Source organism: Solea senegalensis, linkage group LG1 (assembly GCF_019176455.1).
Source record: "Solea senegalensis isolate Sse05_10M linkage group LG1, IFAPA_SoseM_1, whole genome shotgun sequence".
NCBI classification, from domain to species: domain Eukaryota; kingdom Metazoa; phylum Chordata; class Actinopteri; order Pleuronectiformes; family Soleidae; genus Solea; species Solea senegalensis.
In genome coordinates, this window is record NC_058021.1 from 14,560,125 (window position 1) to 14,578,087 (window position 17,963).

At 41.2% G+C, this 17,963-nt stretch overlaps 1 protein-coding gene across 2 annotated transcripts; it reads right to left on the bottom strand.

The window, feature by feature from the left end:
* Positions 1-665: 665 nt before the first annotated feature.
* Positions 666-16,948, bottom strand: dspa (desmoplakin a). Of its 2 annotated transcripts, none has more exons than XM_044026158.1 (24): positions 16,481-16,948; positions 15,063-15,147; positions 14,675-14,793; positions 14,212-14,350; positions 11,894-12,019; positions 11,751-11,804; positions 11,474-11,641; positions 11,283-11,387; positions 11,097-11,192; positions 10,879-11,004; positions 10,159-10,311; positions 9,876-10,030; positions 9,412-9,538; positions 9,105-9,291; positions 8,781-9,004; positions 8,449-8,630; positions 8,174-8,312; positions 7,842-8,035; positions 7,534-7,696; positions 7,266-7,349; positions 7,030-7,137; positions 6,831-6,929; positions 4,904-6,718; positions 666-4,385 (listed from the first exon to the last, which is right to left on the bottom strand). In XM_044026158.1, the coding sequence occupies exons 1-24, from the start codon at positions 16,726-16,728 to the stop codon at positions 1,167-1,169; spliced, it is 8,115 nt and encodes a 2,704-aa protein (XP_043882093.1). In that variant the 5' UTR covers positions 16,729-16,948; the 3' UTR covers positions 666-1,166. The 2 variants fall into 2 exon arrangements, with proteins under 2 accessions (XP_043882093.1, XP_043882101.1); XM_044026166.1 differs by having other exon boundaries at positions 6,221-6,718; positions 16,481-16,946.
* Positions 16,949-17,963: the final 1,015 nt, after the last annotated feature.

Consider the following 17,963-nt stretch of genomic DNA (forward strand, 5'->3'; position numbering starts at 1 on the left):
GAATTGAATAACTTTAAAATTACAAATACATAAAAACTCCAATTGATATTGTCAAAATATGAATATAATAATGTATGGTGTATTAAACGTGTTGTTTATTTGTTTCTTGTTCTATTATGTGTTATATGTTGCATGTTATTGTATACACAAAATGCTTTTTCCCCCACTGTAATAAGAACATTTTCAATCAAAATCCTACAGATAATCATTTAAGAAATGATGTGTCAAACCAGCTTTATGTCATTCGGCCTCAAATCACAACATTGTTCTATCAGATATAAAAATAAAACAGGTGCCTATTATATGAAACTGGTTTCCTTTGCAAAGTAATGGATTAAACATTTTATATTTTGGTAAAAGTAGAATTAAATTTCAAGAATAATTTCAATCTTGTCCATTATGATGACTGACATGTCTGTATTTTAATCCTCACCTTCTAAGATCTAATTTTCTTCACTTAAAGGTACAAAAGAGCTTCATTTGATATTTTTTTTGATAAGTCTGCTCACACACAGATGTAGTCTTAGCATGAGCCCTAGTGCCATCCATTGGTGACAATGGGTATTGCATTGGTGACAAAAGATATTCATTGACTTCTCTCTACAGTGTCAGGTTTTAGCTTCAGATGCAATAGCTGGTGAATGAATGAATGAATGAATAAATGATGTGTTGTGACAACTTTTATTTATTAATCGCTTGAATAACATTTTAGTGGCAAGAATAGTTGATCAATACACCATCTAGTCAGTTATCTATTAGCAAAATCTCCACATTTGTAATTAGTAAAATGTTTTTAAAAAAAAATCAACAATACATGAGCTAAGCTGACATACACAAAGAAAAATACAAAAAGCCTAATTTGAGGGCAAGCTGATGTTATGAAAACAAGCATTTTTTGAAATAATACGTGGTTACATTCTATTAAAAAGCAATGTTAAAATGAGTTGTGAGAATGGATATGTTCATTCTACATGTATGCAACAGAACAAGAGCATGAATTACATTCAGCATTATATTCAAACACCAATGCACCAACATCTACTACCAATACATTTAATATGAATCTGATTCAGTTTTTAAAACAAATCTCCTTAAATCTATCAAAAAGAGAATGTAGCAAAAGAAAAAAAAACAAGTTTAATTGTACTCTTTTTTTGTGCTATGCATTAAGAGTTGTTGCTGTAGGTGGTACTGTTGGAAGAGAAGCTGTAGGTGTACGTAGAGGAATAATCTACACTGCCTCTACGAGATCCACTTCTGGAGCCAGCATGGGAACCAGGTCTGGACCCAGAGCGAGATCCTGGGTTGGAGACATTGTAAGGGCTGCTGATGCCTTTACTGGATATTGAAGAGGCCTGCAGCATCTTCATACCATTGCTTTCCTCCACCATGCAGCCATCCATCGCTTGCTTGTAGGAGATCTTAAGTTTTGTCTTGGGACAGGTCAGATTCTTCTGGTGATTGCGTGACTCCTGAAGCTTCTGTGCCCCTTGACCATCAAGCCACCCTTTACGGATAGCCTCTTCAATGGTAATGCGACGTCCACTGCCAGGCTCAATCAGGCCTCCTGTCAGATACTGAAACTCTATAAATCTCTGACCTGCCTCATAAGGCAGCCATGTCTCCTTTACTGCTTCTGCTGCAGACATTTTTCTTTTAGTCTTCACATCCTCAAAACCAACATAGGCTTTCTGAGCAGGTTTCAGCTTATTTGCCATGCTTTCATCAATGATGCTTTGGCGGACCGCGTCCTGCAACGACAATCTCTCACCAGTGGCAGGGTTGATAATACCACCTGTGCATGCCTGTGCCTCAAGCAACCTTTGTGCTGTAATGGTGTCAACAATACCTCTTCGGTGGCCTTCAGGAATAGTGATCTTCTCCAGTGTCTCTGTGTCAAATATGGCTGCCACAGGGCTCTGGTCATCGAACATCTCAGGGGGTGAGACAGTAATAGAAATACTGTTGAGGCGTTTACGGACAGTAGGAGAGGATGGTGCAGCCTGAGTGGGACTGCTGCAGGTGACCATGTCATCAACACTGCTGGCTGAGATTGTCAACTCAGAGCTGCTGTTTTTGCTGATAATTTGGTCAGCGAATTGGGTCAAGGTTAGTGTTCCAGCACGATATTGATCCAAACTCTTCTGTTCAATGATTCCACGCTCAAGACAGTCCTGGATGTCATACTGACTTCCTGTTTTCCGATCCACTATCACCAAACGTGCAGAGCCATCTGACGCTTTGATAGTTATTTCCTCCCACTCACATTCCTGTTCTGACAAGTCCAGGAAAGTGTCATAATCAATCAGCTCTCGGTGATAGGCCTCTCTCACTGACATCTCCAGCCCAGTGTCTGGGTCAACGATTACAACCCGCCTTTTACGGAGGACATTGGTACGACTTTCCTGTGACTTCTGGGCCTTGTTCTTGTCTTTGAGTGGAAGGAGTATTAGGCCTGTTTTGGCATCTGTGATGCACCTGTCCTTCAGCTGGAGATATGTCAGGTTTTCCTTTGTATTAGGATCAAAAAACCCTTTTGTGTCATCTCCCTCATAAGTTAGGATCTCATTCATCTCCTCATCAAAATACCCCCTTTTGTACGCAACATCAACATCAATGCGATGGCTCTCTTTGGGGTCAATAATCCCACCACTGGCAATTTGTGCCTCAAGCAGACGGATTCCATGACCTTTCTCAATAAGATCTTTCTCAATAGCCTGGAAGAGGGAGATGATCTTTCCCGTGGCTGGGTCTTTGTATCCAGTTACTGCCTTCTCTGCAGACAACAGCTTATTCTTGAACTCGTTCCCTATCAGGGCTCTCTTTGAGGCTTCCTCCACTGTCAAGAAAACATTGTTGACTGGATCAACAATGAAACCAGAAGCAGCTTGTGCCTCAAGAAGCTCCAGAGTGGTTCCTCTCATCATTAGACCTTCCCTCATTGCTTGATAAAAAGGCATGATTCGGTCCTTGGCCTCATCATAAATACCTGCAATACAGGTAGAGCCATACAGATATGTCTTCAGCTTGTCTTCAATGTCTTTGCTGGTGAGCTTGCCCTGGTTGAGCTTGTCAATGTCTGTTTTATCAAGAAGTTCAGAATTTACAAGGTCTGTAATAGAGACTTCACCACGGAGACCCTTTACTGTCATGGGCTTTTCTGGACCACGGAGCAAAAGCAAGCCATTAACAGGTTCCACTGTACATTTCTTCCTAAGGTCACTATAACTTATCTTCTCTCCTGTTGCAGGATCCAGGTAGCAGGTGGGTTTCTTGTTCAAAGCCCTGTAGAGCTCCTCATCAATAAGATTGCGATCCAAGGCCAGATCTTTTGGAAGGAACACACTCAGAACAGGATCCAATATGCCTCCAACAGAATCTTGTGCCTGAAGCAAGCGGATGGCCGTGTCTTTATTAATGTGACCTTGTTTGCAAGCCTGACCTACAGACAACACTTTCCCAGAGTATGGGTCTTTAAAGCCTGTGCTTGCTGCTTCAGCTGTCACTAGGACGTCTCTGTCTTCTGAATCCACAATTCCTCTGGAACAGGCAGTATCGACAGGCATCTTTTCATTAAGTGTGGGATCCACTATGTAGCCTGTTGCTGCTTGAGCCTCCAGAAGCAGGAGGGCACTCTCTGGGCTGAGGAGTTTCTTGTTTTTGGCTTTAGTGAATGGCATTTTCCCTTGAGCACCTGTTATCATGCCAGCAATAATGCCAGTACCCTTTAAATTTAACTGGATATCTACAGCTACCTCATCCACTGACTTTTGTCCCTTTAGGAGCTGTTCCAGGGTGGCTTTACTGATAACGCCACAGTCGCAAAGCTGGTGGGCTGTGACTCTTCTTCGCACAGCATCGAAAACCAACTTGGATGGATCAATCGTCGGGACCTTCTCATCTGTCTGTGTCTGTCTGTTCAGAGTGCTAGGTCTCTGTTGCAGTCTCTGTATCTCTCTCAGCAGTGCATCTCTCTTGAGAGCCAGTTCTGATGCCTCCTTTTCAGAGATCAGCAGTCGGCTTTTGTACCGCTCCTCAATGGTCTTCAGCTCCCTCATGAGCCTCTCAATCTCACTCTTGAGGGAGAGTCTCTCACGATTACTCTTTTCTCTGTCTGATTCACACTGTTTTATCAGGCCTTCTCTCAGCTCATATTGGCTCTTCATAGAGTTGAAATCCTTGAGGAGGGAATTCTTTTCATCCAGCAGCCGCTGTTTGTTACGGACCTCTGTTTCAAGTGTGAGCTTGATGCGTTTGAGCTCATCTTCTGTGCGCTGGTGGCGATTCTTGTCCTGCTCCAGCAGTTTAAGTCTAGATAGCAAACTGTCCTTTTCCAGCAGAATTTCACTATATTTGCTCTGGGATTCGTGCACACTGATGGATGTCTATGAAGAGATAAAAAAAGACAATGTTATGTCAATGCCAAATGTTTTTCCAGAAGCAAAAAGCCACAAGAACAATTCATGAATTAATACATCCACATTAGTCATGAAAGTTATTAGCAGCATGTAGCACTGTTTAACAGAAACTGTAATTACTTCAACGATTTCACAATCCAATTATATGTTCTGCTGTCTTATATATATACATATACATATGCACAGATGTGTGCATACATTTTTAACATTTGTTAGTATGCAGCATTTCATTGCGATTCTTCTACTTAGTATTAATATCATGCTACTATAACTTATTAATATTATTATTACATTATTACGAAGTAAAAGGGTGAACATGCATATTCAAGCAAAAGTGTGTTTGCAAGTAAGTGAATTTCATGTAGTAAAGCGGGACTAATTTAATATCAGCCTCAAACACCTACAACCATTAATGCAAATGAGGAAAAATGATTAGATGAATTGTGAATTATAAAGAGATGATCCTTCAGTGCAATCAAAAATACCTCAATAGATTGCTTTTGGATTTTTTCTATTTCCAATTTAAGCTTTTCTCTCTCCTTGGTCAGGTCATTGATGAGAGCCTGGAGCTCCGCTGTCCTCTTGGTGCTACTCTGAAGTTGGACATGCAAGGCTGAGATCTGTGTGGCACTCTCTCCATCAATGGTGTCTTTGGAAAACTTCAGCTCGTCTCTGTCTTGTTTCACTGTCCTCAGCTCCTCTTCCAACCTCAGCCTCTCCTTTGTCAGGTTCTGTGTCAGAGTCCTTAGCTTTTCAATCTCTGACGTGTATTCGTTAAGCTGGCGACTCTTCTCCTCAATGGTCTTATACAGGCTTTCATTTCGTAGGTTAAGCTCGTGAATTTTCGCCTGTTCCTGCATGAGCTTCTGTTTCAGTGTCTTCAGTTCAACTGTTACAGCTGCCAGTTCCTCCTTAGTGACCCTATGTTCCCTCAGACTCTTGTCCAGAGCCTCCTGGAGCGCTCTCAGGTCCTTCTCATACTTTCCTTTACTGTTGGAAACCTCCAGTTGCACTGATTTCAGTGTGTTAATTGTGGTGGTGTGCTCTCTGCAGGTATGGGTCATCCTTTCCAACTCAGCTTCCATTCTCTTTCTACGTGTGAACTCCTCCTGAGTTGCTTTCTTCTGCTTCTCTAACTCAGCCTCCATCCCATCCAGAGAGGACTGGAGTTCTCTGATACGGCTCTGCAGCCTGGCAGAACTCTGCTCAGCTTTTGTTTTCTCACTGGTTTGCTTCTCCAGCTCCACTCGGGTGATGCGGATCTCTTGCTCGGACATTTTAAGCTTGTTAATTGCCTCTAGATAAGAAGCATTCTTTGCCTTCAAATCTGCCTCAGCCTGTTTCAGGTGATTGATTTCTAATTCCAGTGTCCTCCTCTTCTTCCCCTCCTCATCCAGGTTAAAGGTCAGCACACTGATCTGCCTGGACTTTTCCTGATTGCTTTTGGTGACTTCTTTTATTTTGAGCTCATCGTCTTCTCTCTGTTGCACAAGGGTTCTCAGCTGCACCTCCAGCTCACTGCGGATCCTTGTCTCTTTTGTCACGGAGGCCCTCTGCTGGCTTGCCTCCTGCTCTGCTCTGCCTTTTTGATCTTCTGTGTGAGCAATGGACAATCTCAGTCTCCTCAGCTCCTCCTCTAAATCTCTCTTGTCAATTGTGAGTCTGTCAATTTGCAGTCTTAGCTCGGCTGCATTTTCTTCTTTCTGCTGCGATGCTTTCAGGATCGTGGTCTTGGTAACGTGGATTTCTGTCTCATATGTCTGCTTAAGTTGTTTAATTTCTTGGGTGCACTGTGTTCTTACCTTTGACATTTCTGATTCAGCATTTCGTCGACGTGCTGCCTCCTCATCTAGCAGCATCTTCATCCTCTCTAGTTCACGTTCCTTGTCCTTCACGCTTTTTTCTAAGTCAATCTTGGTCCAGTTGAGCTCCTCCAGTTCCTTCTGTCTGCGGCGAACAGCCGCCTCAAACTCCTCTTGCTGGCTGGTGTAGCGCTCCTCTGCCAGCCTCTTTTTGCTCTTTTCCTCATCCAGTTGGTATTTAATACGGGTCAGCTGGTCCTTTAGATCTTGGAGTTGGCTGTGTGAACCGTCCAGGCTTTCTTTGGTAGAACTAGCATTCACTGCTATTATTCTCTTCTCTTCCAATATACGAAAGTGCTCTTCTTTTGACCGTTCGAGCTCCAGCTTGTAGCGAGCTAAATCATCTTCCAGAGACTTGTTTTTCTGATTAGAATCCTGAAAGTCTCCCTTCATACGCCTCAGTTCCTCCTCCAGCATCTCAATCCTGGTGTTTCTCAACTACGGACAGCAACAGAAAAAATAAGTTTCAACAATTTTCATATTGTAGAACAAACACTTCATTGAACTTCTGCCTTTGTTTGCACAACAATCAAACAAATCACATACTTACCTTTATGTCTTCCATATTCTTCCGCAATTCTCCTAAGAATTTGTAGTAGTCACTAGAGCGGGTAAGGAGCTCTATGTAGTGGGATTGGAGGTCAGCTGCCTGTGGATGAATAAAAGTTTATAGGCGTTTTTAAAACTACACATAAAATTGATGTAGTACAAGTAAGAAGACTAAATGTGTAAAACATAGAGTCACTTACCTCTTGTCTCACGACAGAGGCAGGGGACTGTATCATTGTCCTCTTGATGGGAATATTACGCAGAGTTTCCAGGCCTGAGCTGTAGGAAGCCAGCTGAATCTCATAGTCCTGAAATTCACATTCAAAAAACCTTAGACTTCACCCGTTTGTACTATTAATAATGAAGTATCAGCTTGGCAGTGTATGTGCAAAATATTTGAAGCTGAAATATAACTGCATGCAAATCAACCACTCACCTTAATAGATGTAGCACAGGTGTCTGCATTTTTATTAACATCTTCTACTTTGTCCTTCTTTCCTTTAATTTCAGTGTGAAGTGCCTGTGGGACAAAAAAAGGGGCATTAAATTCACTGATTAATGGTTCTTCATGTAGACATCCAGCTGACACTTTTGAAACACATTCCACGTGTGCCCCCGTATAATGTTTACACGACAACAACAGTGCTCACTGCTGTAAGCATCTCTTTTCTAGTCAAAACGGTGTAAATAAGGAAGAGGCGTGCCTTCTGTTGATTGATGTGGTCCATTAGGATCTGCATGTCACTGAGCTTAACCGTCTGAAGCGTGTCCTGACGCTTCCTGGCATTGTCTATCCACTGCTCCAGGGAAGTGCGGTCCTGCTGATAATGTTTCAGCTGATTCTCGTGCTTCTCCAGGTCCCACATTCTGAGGAGGGAAGTGTGTGTGTGGGGGGGGGGGAAGTAGGAAACAAAAGGAAAGTTTTCATGTTTTTGCCAACTATGACAAACATAGGACATGGGGAAAGAAAATATTTGGGGGTGCTGAGGAAATGTACACTATTGTACTATACCTGCTATCAATCTGGCTTTGGATGCGGCGCCAACGGTCAGACATCTGACCAACCAGGTCAGAGTACTTGGACAATTCCACGTCACATTTGTAGAAGGATCCAGATATTTGATCATTCCAGTGCACTGCTTTACCCAGGTTTGACTCCATGGACGTAAGCAGGTCCCTTTTTTGCTCCAGATCACTCTTCATTTGCTTTAAAAGAGCATTAGAGGAAATAAATATTTTTAATTACACATTAAAAGTGAATTTAATTAGGAGGGACAGCTAATTCATTACGAATATTGTTGTTCTACATTAAGTCTAAATCAAAGACATTAACTGGTGTCAAACCTTGAGTGTGCTGCGATAGTTTTCCACCTCTCGAAGGTCCAGGGAGGTGGTCTCCTTCTCTACAAGCCGAGCTTCATGGACTTGAATGATATCCTCAGCCTGGAGAAGGCTCTGGAGCAAGGCCTTTAGAGCATTCAGCCTGTTGTGAGGCACATTGTCATTCAAGAAAAATGCAGCTGCAGCTTCAGGACCCAGTTCATTATTCTGTGAAATATTAACTCAAACATGGATGGAATAAACAAAAACCTGGTGAAATCAGAGTAAAAGAACTGTACCTATGAAGGTAGGCTGAGTAAAGACCCTGCAACATTCCTATTTTCTGGTTGATGATTTCTTGTTCAGACCGCAGGAACTTGGCTTGCTCGGAATCAGCAGGTAGCCCTTCCAGCTGCTTAGTGATCCTTTCCCTGATACGCAGGTACTCGTCATGAATTGAGTCCAAATCCTGGTGCACCGTCTGGAAATCAAGAAGTGATTTGAAATGAGTTTGCAAGTTTGCTTGTGGTCGTCCATGCACGCGGTGATTTTGTGTTCTTACAATAATAATTTTCCGTTCAATTTAACGTTTTAATTAGATAAAAAAAAGTGAAGGGATGTGATTACATACTTGCAGCTTCTGGATGTGCACTGAGCACTCATGCACACTGTTTTCACCCAGGGGAATATGGAGATGACTGGTGAGACCGGATTCGGCCAGCTCCAACCTACGTCGAATTTCTTGCAGACTACTAAGCAGGACCAGGCTCATTTTGGGGACCTTGGGTGGTGGAGTTGTTTTTGAGGGTGCAACCTTCGTCTCCTCTACGTCGTTTTCCTCCCCTATAGTGTTTGCTGGAAAACAGTGCATACGTCAATTTGAAGTGGATAAAATGCACTTACAGGTTTATAGAACTACCAAGTGAGGGATCGGTGAGAGACATTTTACACTCACTGTTAGAAAGCAGCTGGATAACAAGTGTATCATAGTGGTTGTAGGCTTTATCAAAGTGGCCCTGGATGTTTTTCTTTTCGTCATCCCCAAACAACTCTGACGTTTGGCTGGTCCGCAGGAACTCTTGATAGTGAGTCTCCAGTCTTTTGATGATATTGCGGTACTCATCAGGATGCATCTTGGACAGCTGTCAAGTTGGTGGAGATGGAAAGTGAGCGAACGACATACAAATTAAACATTTTACCAATTTACATTTATATGCCTTAAAAACAATAAATCTTTTAAAAAAGTATTCCTGATAGCTTACCACGCTGACGGTGAGAGAGTTGATGTAATTGATGTCTTTGAGGCAATACTGCCATGAAATAAGACTCTTGATATTGATGTAGAGCTGATTCCAGATGCCCATGATGGCTTCATAATACTGCTCATTCCTAGGGACAAGAACAATCCATGACGTCGCCGTAAAGCAAATTACAAAACAAATCCACAACCTGAACTACAAAATATGGAACCATTGATCTATATGTGTTATAAATAACACAGTATGTACAGTGATACCTAAAGACAGTGACTCACATTTTCACATTATTACCGGCTGGGTTGAAATATTTTCTCATTTCTCGTTCTTTAAAACTCACAGTTTCAACTGGATAATCTCGACAAACCCTTACATCATGGTGGCAAAATTGAGGCTGATTTTTTGTAGTTTCCACCAAATGATAATTCCTCACATTTATCATTCATTCAGTTCATTTATTTATGTCTTACTTGTTGGCAAGTCCGATGCTGAGTGGGTTTGGTGGAGGTATGAGCAGACACACAGACGGAATTAACATGTCCAGGCCTCCGGGTCCGGTCACAAGCCACTTGCTGCGCTGGGAGTTGTCCTTCAGGATGCCTTCGTTTCCTTTAAAAATCCCAATCTGTAGTGGGAAACAGGACAATAACACACTGAGCTGCGGTTGTTGTGTTTCACTGTCTAGATCTGTTTGCGGGTGTATATAAATATGCAATTGAATTTGTGTGAACGTGGGTAGTGCGTGCATCCCACCTGGTCCTGTTTGAAATCACATAAAGCCTGGATGATGATGGGGCTGCTGCTCCTCTCCTCAGGGTTGCGAGGTTTCAGGCGGACAATCGTCTTGGACTTGCTGACCAGACTCTGGACCTGCCTCTTGTTTTCAATAATTCTCTCTCTCTCTCTCTGTGAACACGCAACAGTAGGTGTTGTTAACTGGGTCACTGAGAAAGTCCCGCGCGCTGCAGGTCGATTGAGAAGCATTCAGTTTGTACTGTCAAAATAAAACTGGACTAACTTGATGAACAGGCATGCGTATTTACACCCAGGTCAAACAACAGATCACATTTTCTGACAGTGTTTCCTGGTTATGTCCTGCAGCAGGTTTTCTTGCAAGTGAGAAACCATGTTGTCATGCTTAGAGCTATTGGCATATGGTGATATCTGATCAGCATTCTCCGAGGGAGCATTAGCCGTCAGCTATGTGTGTGTCTGAGACGACAGTGAGATAACTCATTGACAAAATGACGACGGCTTCTCAAGAGGTTAGTGAATGAACTGCACTGATGGTTTCTCTCAATGGAAGCGTTGTTTAGCTTGACAGTTGGTTCAGCCAATCACTTACAAAATATCTGTGGTTACTATGTTTGTTTTTTTGCAGAGGATTCTATGCAACAAACCGTCTGGTTCATCAGGTCATCACTACTACAGATAATTACGTATTTCCCTGGACTTAGGAGGGTATATTATTACCTCCAGGTTTTTCAGGAGATCAGTGAGGTTTTCCAGTGGGGTGTTCTTATCACAGGTGAACTTGGTACGGATGGTCTCGTGCTGCTGCTGCAGTTTTGCGTAGGTGTCGTTGGCCTCCTTGAAAAACTTGAAGTAGGCAGCAAAAAGCTTTGATTAGGGCTCATAGAAATACATAGAAACCAGACTCGTGAGCAAAAAGAGACGGGCTGCAAACTTACTTGGCTGTAAGCGGCATTCTCCTTCAAATGAACTTGGATACACTTGGTGATCTGAAGAAGCCAGCTCCACTGAGTCTGCAGGGTATCCATGTAGGCCTAAAGGAACACATCGTCATGAGTAAAACAAACAAAGAAAACACACTAAGTAATTTACTTTTTGAAAGTAAATTTAAAAAGACAACTCACTTCAATTTTATCTCCGGCAGGATGGTTGTTGTTCAGAAGTCCATCGGCTTTCATCTTCAGCTTGTTTAGCTCCTTCTCCTTCTCCTCAAGGTCGCTCATCATCCTCTGTCAGAGTAACAGAAAGTAAGGATCACATAGGCGACATACAGTATGCAACTGATCCTTTAACGATAATGTAGTAAAGTGCTTACCGAGTAGCTCTCCTGCTTCTTGGGGATGTAGTTGTCCATGTTTTTGTCTCCCCAGTCAAACATGAGCTCCTCCTCCTCTCGCTTATTCACCCACATGATGGCTCGAGAGATCTCCTCGATGATGTTCTGAAGCTCACGCAGCTGAGAGAAGCGGCTGTGGGACATTTTCTGAAAGAGACGCGAGGACGATTTATGAATGTGATTTTCCGAAAAAAAAAAAATGTTATCGTGACATCATTTTTAACAATCCAATGCACTTTTTTGTAGAAGATTGTACCTGCAAGCTATCCCATTCTTGGTCCAGGATGGAGAGGTTATACTTGTCACCCCTCTAAAAGACATATTTTAAATACAATAATTAAAAATCAGACACATAGATGACCATTGTCCATACAAACAAGAAAGGGAATGACCACTTACCAGTTCTTCTCTGGCGCGGTCTACTTCATGGCTCCTTTGAATGGAACTGTGGGTTTTGTTGTGGCTTAGGATTTGCTTCTCGATGGTGGCCGAGTCATCTCCCCATGGCGCTGTCTCAATCATACGCTACAAGATGTAGAATGACAGTCTTTGAACTAAATTCTACACACAAGTACTATGGCAAAATCTACCCTGAAATACAGAGAAATAATACATTTCAAGGACTGTTCCTTTAAGAAAGTTCGACCAAGTGAGACAATACGTCACTTATTCACTTTCTTAGTATCACCTTGATGTTTTCTGACCTTACCGCCATCCCACTTGTTCTAACTTTTACTTTTAAGTTATTTCCCTAAATCATTTTTTCCTTTTTTGCATTCATTTGGTCCTTGAAAAAAACAATACCATCCATTTACAGACTGTAAAAATTAAAATATCAATAAAAATCAGCAGCAGCATATTAGCCGTCATGTTATGGGCTGTTTTTTTCTATTTCTTCGTTATGGGAGAAGAATATTTGCAAGTTGGATAATTCACTTTTTGAAAGAGCTTACAAATGTGCACAAATGTGTTGTTAACAGCTTAAATTGTTTAAAAGGTCTAAAAAGACTGTATCGAACTGATAGATACTCATGTTTTTGATATCACTGTAGGTATCGGACACAAAAATGTTGTATCGTGCCAACTTTAGTATTAACCCAGTGGCAGCACTGATAAGATAACATAGTCCTTTATTTGTCCCGTAGTGGGGAAATTTACATTGTTACAGCAGAAAAGACAGTAATGATAAAGATAATAAATACTAATGAATTACAATATAAAAGATATTAACACTTAAAAATTAGTTAAAATAGAATGTAGAACATACACTATAGACAGTTTGCAGAATATACACAGTATGGACTTTACAGTATCAATATGTATAAGTATGTATAAGTATATTGCACTTTGAAGGGAGGAATGAGGAGCCTGGTTCTGTGTGGTCTACTGAGAGCTGTGTTTGTTGTACAGTCAAACAGCTGCAATATAATATAATATAGAACATTATCATAATAGGGCTCTTTGCTATTTTTCTCTATTAATCTATTAATGAGGGTGAAGTGTCCTCCCTGCCACTTATTCCTTTAATTGGTGTTTTTTCCACCTTTGCCCTCTAGGTGTCAGCATATGATAGCTAAGTCTGTTGTTAGGCAGGAAACTATTCCAACAATTCTCTCTTGATCTGCAGCCCTCAGCTTTGATAAGAGCTCTGCCAGCAAATCAACTTCAGGCGTGCCCTTCTCTTAACTCTTTACTCTCTCCCTCCCTCCCTCTTCTCTGTCTGCACTGTTAAGGCTTTTGTTCTTTCACCACTCCCTTTTCCTCCATGGTAACCTAAACTGAAGCTCAATACATGGTGGCTGTAAAGAAAGCCTAAACTAAGAAGTGCATTAAAGTCTAACGCTGAAAGGTTAACAGATACAATAGCAGCACTTGTGATAGGTTTTTTTTAAAAGTAGGAAGGAACATGGATGGCATTATACAGAGAGGTGAGGCTGCAAGTGGTGACAGAATGACAGGGTTTCAGGGTGTGTTTTTGCAGGGTTGGGGAGGTTGAGTGTGGGCGTAGGGCGTATTCCTTAAGCATGTTAGCAATCGACTGAACTGCTCTGCCTAACTGACTAAGAGTTTCAAATTTCACACTCCTTTACTTGTACTTTTCTTCATCGTCAAACCTCCCTCTGTCCTCCATTTCTGCCATCCCGCCCCCCACCCGCCCTTTGTCCAATGGCAGAGCTCCGTCATCTTCTTTGTTTCAATCGGCCTGCACCTCTCTTGGCCTCTTTCCCTCACGGATCGAGTTTTGGCTGAGCGTCCAGATGGTTTCAGTTACAGGAGGTCAGAATAAGTGATAGGATAAGTGCACCCCCCCCGCACACACACACCCATACACGCCTCCCTTCACAAAATGTAAAAAAAAAACAAAAAACAGTGCATACTAGTGCACCCACACTTGCACAAACATGCAGGTGCAATTACTCCTACTGCTCTGACAGGTACGTAACCGTTGGCCACGGAATCAAAGTTATACCGATACGAGAATAGAGTTAAACAAATCAGAAAATAACACTGGTGCACAAAGCAATATACTATTATCGTTTAATAAAACCTCTGCATAGATTATAAATAAATTGAGTTCTGGTTTTTGATAAACAGTCGTATAACTACTCACTTTCATTTCAGTATTTTCAATAATTAACACGAAAAAGTAAAATATGATATATTGTATGTTTTTTCGGCGGGTGTCCTTAAATGCCTCGTCAGTGTGAGGAACTCACCTTCTGCTGAGCAATCCAACCCATCGCATCATTGAAGACCCTGCCCCCGTCCAGAGAGCCCACACTGCCCCTGTTCCGTCTTTTGACCATGCCGACCTGCTGTTGGAGCGTAACCTGCATGTTCTGAAACTGGTCGACGCTGCGGAGTTGTGCAAAAGAGGAAATCCTTTGTGAATTTTCCACAGACACTCTTGATCTCTCGGCTTCAAAGAAGTCGGGGGGGTAAATGCGGCTGAGCAAGAATCATGTGCTGTAGTTTTTCCCTTCTCCTCAGTATTGCTCTCTCAGTATGAGTTTTGATACGAGTGCAACAGTTAAATTCTGGCAACAACATACCGCCCTGTTTCTGTTTAGTACCACGTTTATACCTTTATTTAACGCAGTCATAATTTAGCATATTATGCAAATTCAACACAATCTAATGTCCACTTGTCACACTTGTTTACGCTGCATCTTCTCTCACCTTTTGAAGACATCATTATGTATACGCATTTGCTGCATCTCTAGGCCACACATCTTGAGCTGTTCCAAGGTTTCCGCAGACATCATCAACAGCTTCTCCACCTCCACAGTTGGGGCCCCCTATAAGGTCACATAGAAATAACACCACACACAGGATTATACTTTAGAGAGATTATAGAAAAGAGAGATTACCTGCTTTTCAGGCCTCATCGGGTCATTTTATTTATCCTGACACAGCATCATCGTGTTGACATGTAAACAGAGACGTGTACAACAATGCAGTCTGTTGTCTTAACGTCATTCATTTGATTCACTTTCACTCTCTAGCTAAACAAACCAATTTCGTTATTTTAATTTTTTAATTTCCCCTAAAAACAAATTGTACTTACACCCTGGATCATCATCTTGGCTCTCTGCAGAAAATCATGACACTGGCTTGTCAAGTACATCGCTCTCTGCTGAAAGGCCTGTGGACTGAAAGGAAAACATAAAACATTAAGTGTTAAGACAGCAGTATACTGTGTGTTAAGCGCTACGTTTACAAATAAACACACAGGGATTATTGTAATTGTTAGAAGAAGAATATTGCAGGGAAAATGATTGAGCTACAGATGTTGTTGTTTATAAAAGATAAGAATAATAAAATGTGTATGTGTATATGTAGGCAAGCATAAAGAGCTTTATGTTAGCATAACATAAATACTATTAAGACAGTTAGTAAAAATGGTTGTTTAATAAATTATTGATGTCAAATCGACATTAAAAAAAACTGTTAGTGTTATGGACCCAGATGACCCTATTTAATAAACATGACATGGCTCTGAATTGCAGAAATCAGCTGTCTTTGTGTGGGAGATGGACATTAGTCACTTTCAGGTCACAACACAGAATGACTGACATCCTTGCACGCAGCATACAACTCCCCCATACATACACGTAAGTACTGACAAAATAAATAATCCTTAGAAACACAGTTGAGAATGTAGGGAAAACATTTTTCTATAAAGAAATAGATAAAGTTCTGGCACGGTCAGTGGGAGGATGGTCAAGGAGTGGGCGCACACATTTCCCCTTGATTTGAAATGGGCAACGGATGAGAAACGCCACATTAAAAATGGACTATACTTGCTGTGCTTCTATTATGAAAAAGAACTACAAAATAGCACTTTTTGGCAAATGGGTCATCACACTCTCTGCCTTTGGACTGATTAAACATGTTCTTTTATGACACACACTCACACAGTGTTGAGCTGTAAATCAATGACTATATGCACCGTGCTATGACTTTCTTCAACGGCAATACAACAAAAGGCCAATATACTGTATATTTTTATGTTTTTTGCATTGGCACAAAAAAGACACACGTTGAGGTATGACAGCTATAATATGTTTTAATGTTTTACCTTATGATAGTTCAAATTAATTAATTAATAAATGTATTTATTCATTGAATTGACTGACTTCAACTTTCACTGTTATTATCTGACATTTATTAATGATGTCGACTGATTTGAAAAGGTTCTATCTGTGTGTGTGTGTGTGTGCGTGCCTGCGTGTGTGCGCGTGTGTGTGTAATAGCCTTGCAACACAAGTACACTTCACGGAAACTGCGTGATGACACTCAATGACAAATGAATGTAAAATCATAATTCTTCGACGCCAAATGACTAGGATTCAAACTTTTGAAGTGTGTGCATTTAGAGAGAAAAAAACCCATTGCTTTTGAATGTATATTAAATGGTTACTTTGTTGTACATGTACGTGTTTCGTTTAATGGCAACAGGTGTTCAAATAGTAAAACTCTTACCTGATTCCACCACCTGAACCTCCGCCCATGCTGATGTGGGTCTTCTGGCCTCCGTGCCCCCCACCGTGCATGGAGCTCTTGGAGAAGGTGGTGTAGGTGTAGCCGCCGTCTCCGGTCTGGAATTCCGGTTGGAACCCGTTCCCACTCATCAACACCTCGTTCCGAAAACTGGCCCCCATTAAATCCGGTCGCGAGTTGCTTCTGGTGCCCATGGTGGCCAGCCTCGACGTGGAGCCGGAGAGACTCATGTTTCGCTGAGTTGTTGCGTCGTAGTTGTTGTTTGTGTGGCAGCAAAGTCCCGCTGAGCTCTGCCGTCCAGACTGCGGACAGACCCTGCGTTAGTTTCCCCTCCCAGTCTCTCCTGTTGCGCAGATAATGGTGCGACTGCTGTGAATAGGCGGAAGCTTCAGGCTTATGGTTCGGACAGAAACCACACCTTTGCTGTGTTCACGAAACATTCCTGCAACCGCTGGGCTGTGTGTGTGTGTGTGTGTGTAAAAGTCTGTGTGGGAAGATTATTATAAGATTGTGTGGAAAATAAACTTTGATAGGACTCGGTCTTGTTTTAGATTAATGTTTAATGACTTTGACATGACTCTGTAACTTTTACTCTCATCTGTTATTTGTCTGTCTGTAACCCTGTCTTTGACCAGGACCAGATTTTTAAGTTTTCTTGGTTCATAAATGAACAAATAAGTAAATGAAAGGATAGCAACTTAATAGAAATATGGTTTAAACTTAAAATGAGTGGCAGTGTGTATTCAACTTTGATTCTGAGGCTTCTTTCAGATGATTTATGATACATCATGACCCTGTAATTTGTCATTTTGTCTTTCTATGTCGACCTGCCAGTGTCCTCATGTCAAATATTTTTGTCTCAATGGGGCTTTCCTGTTTAGAAATAAATAAATAAATAAAAGGCTATTATAATAATAATGGCTACAACAAAAAAATACATTACAATTACAGTTAGATGGGGGCAGATGTCTACTTTATACTAATCTAGGTTATTAAGACGTAGATATCGCGTTATAAATAAACCTTTTGATACTTAACATTTACTGCGTTTGAACGTGTTATTTAGTGGATAAAAGCTTAAAATTTGTTCTTTAGTACTTTATGATGTTATACTTTTGTTGCTGTATTATGTGCTAATAACAGCTACTCAACATAACCATATTCTCTCTTATCCCCAAGTGATATTTTTTTATTTTAATTTACACTAATAGGCATTTTATTCTGTCCTATTATAAAGTGTATTATGCTTTATGTAGCTAAAAACTATACCTTACATTGTTCTTTAGTCTCTTAGTGTGGTTAGTGCACAATAGCAGATGTTTTTCTCTACAAAGAAAATAAATTAAAATAGAGGGACTCCCTCATGTATTTATTTCCCTTGCTTTAGTTTCACTCCAAAGAGCTTGATCAGAAAATAATCTATGACCTGTTTTAGATGACTATGATCACATATTACATATTTGCA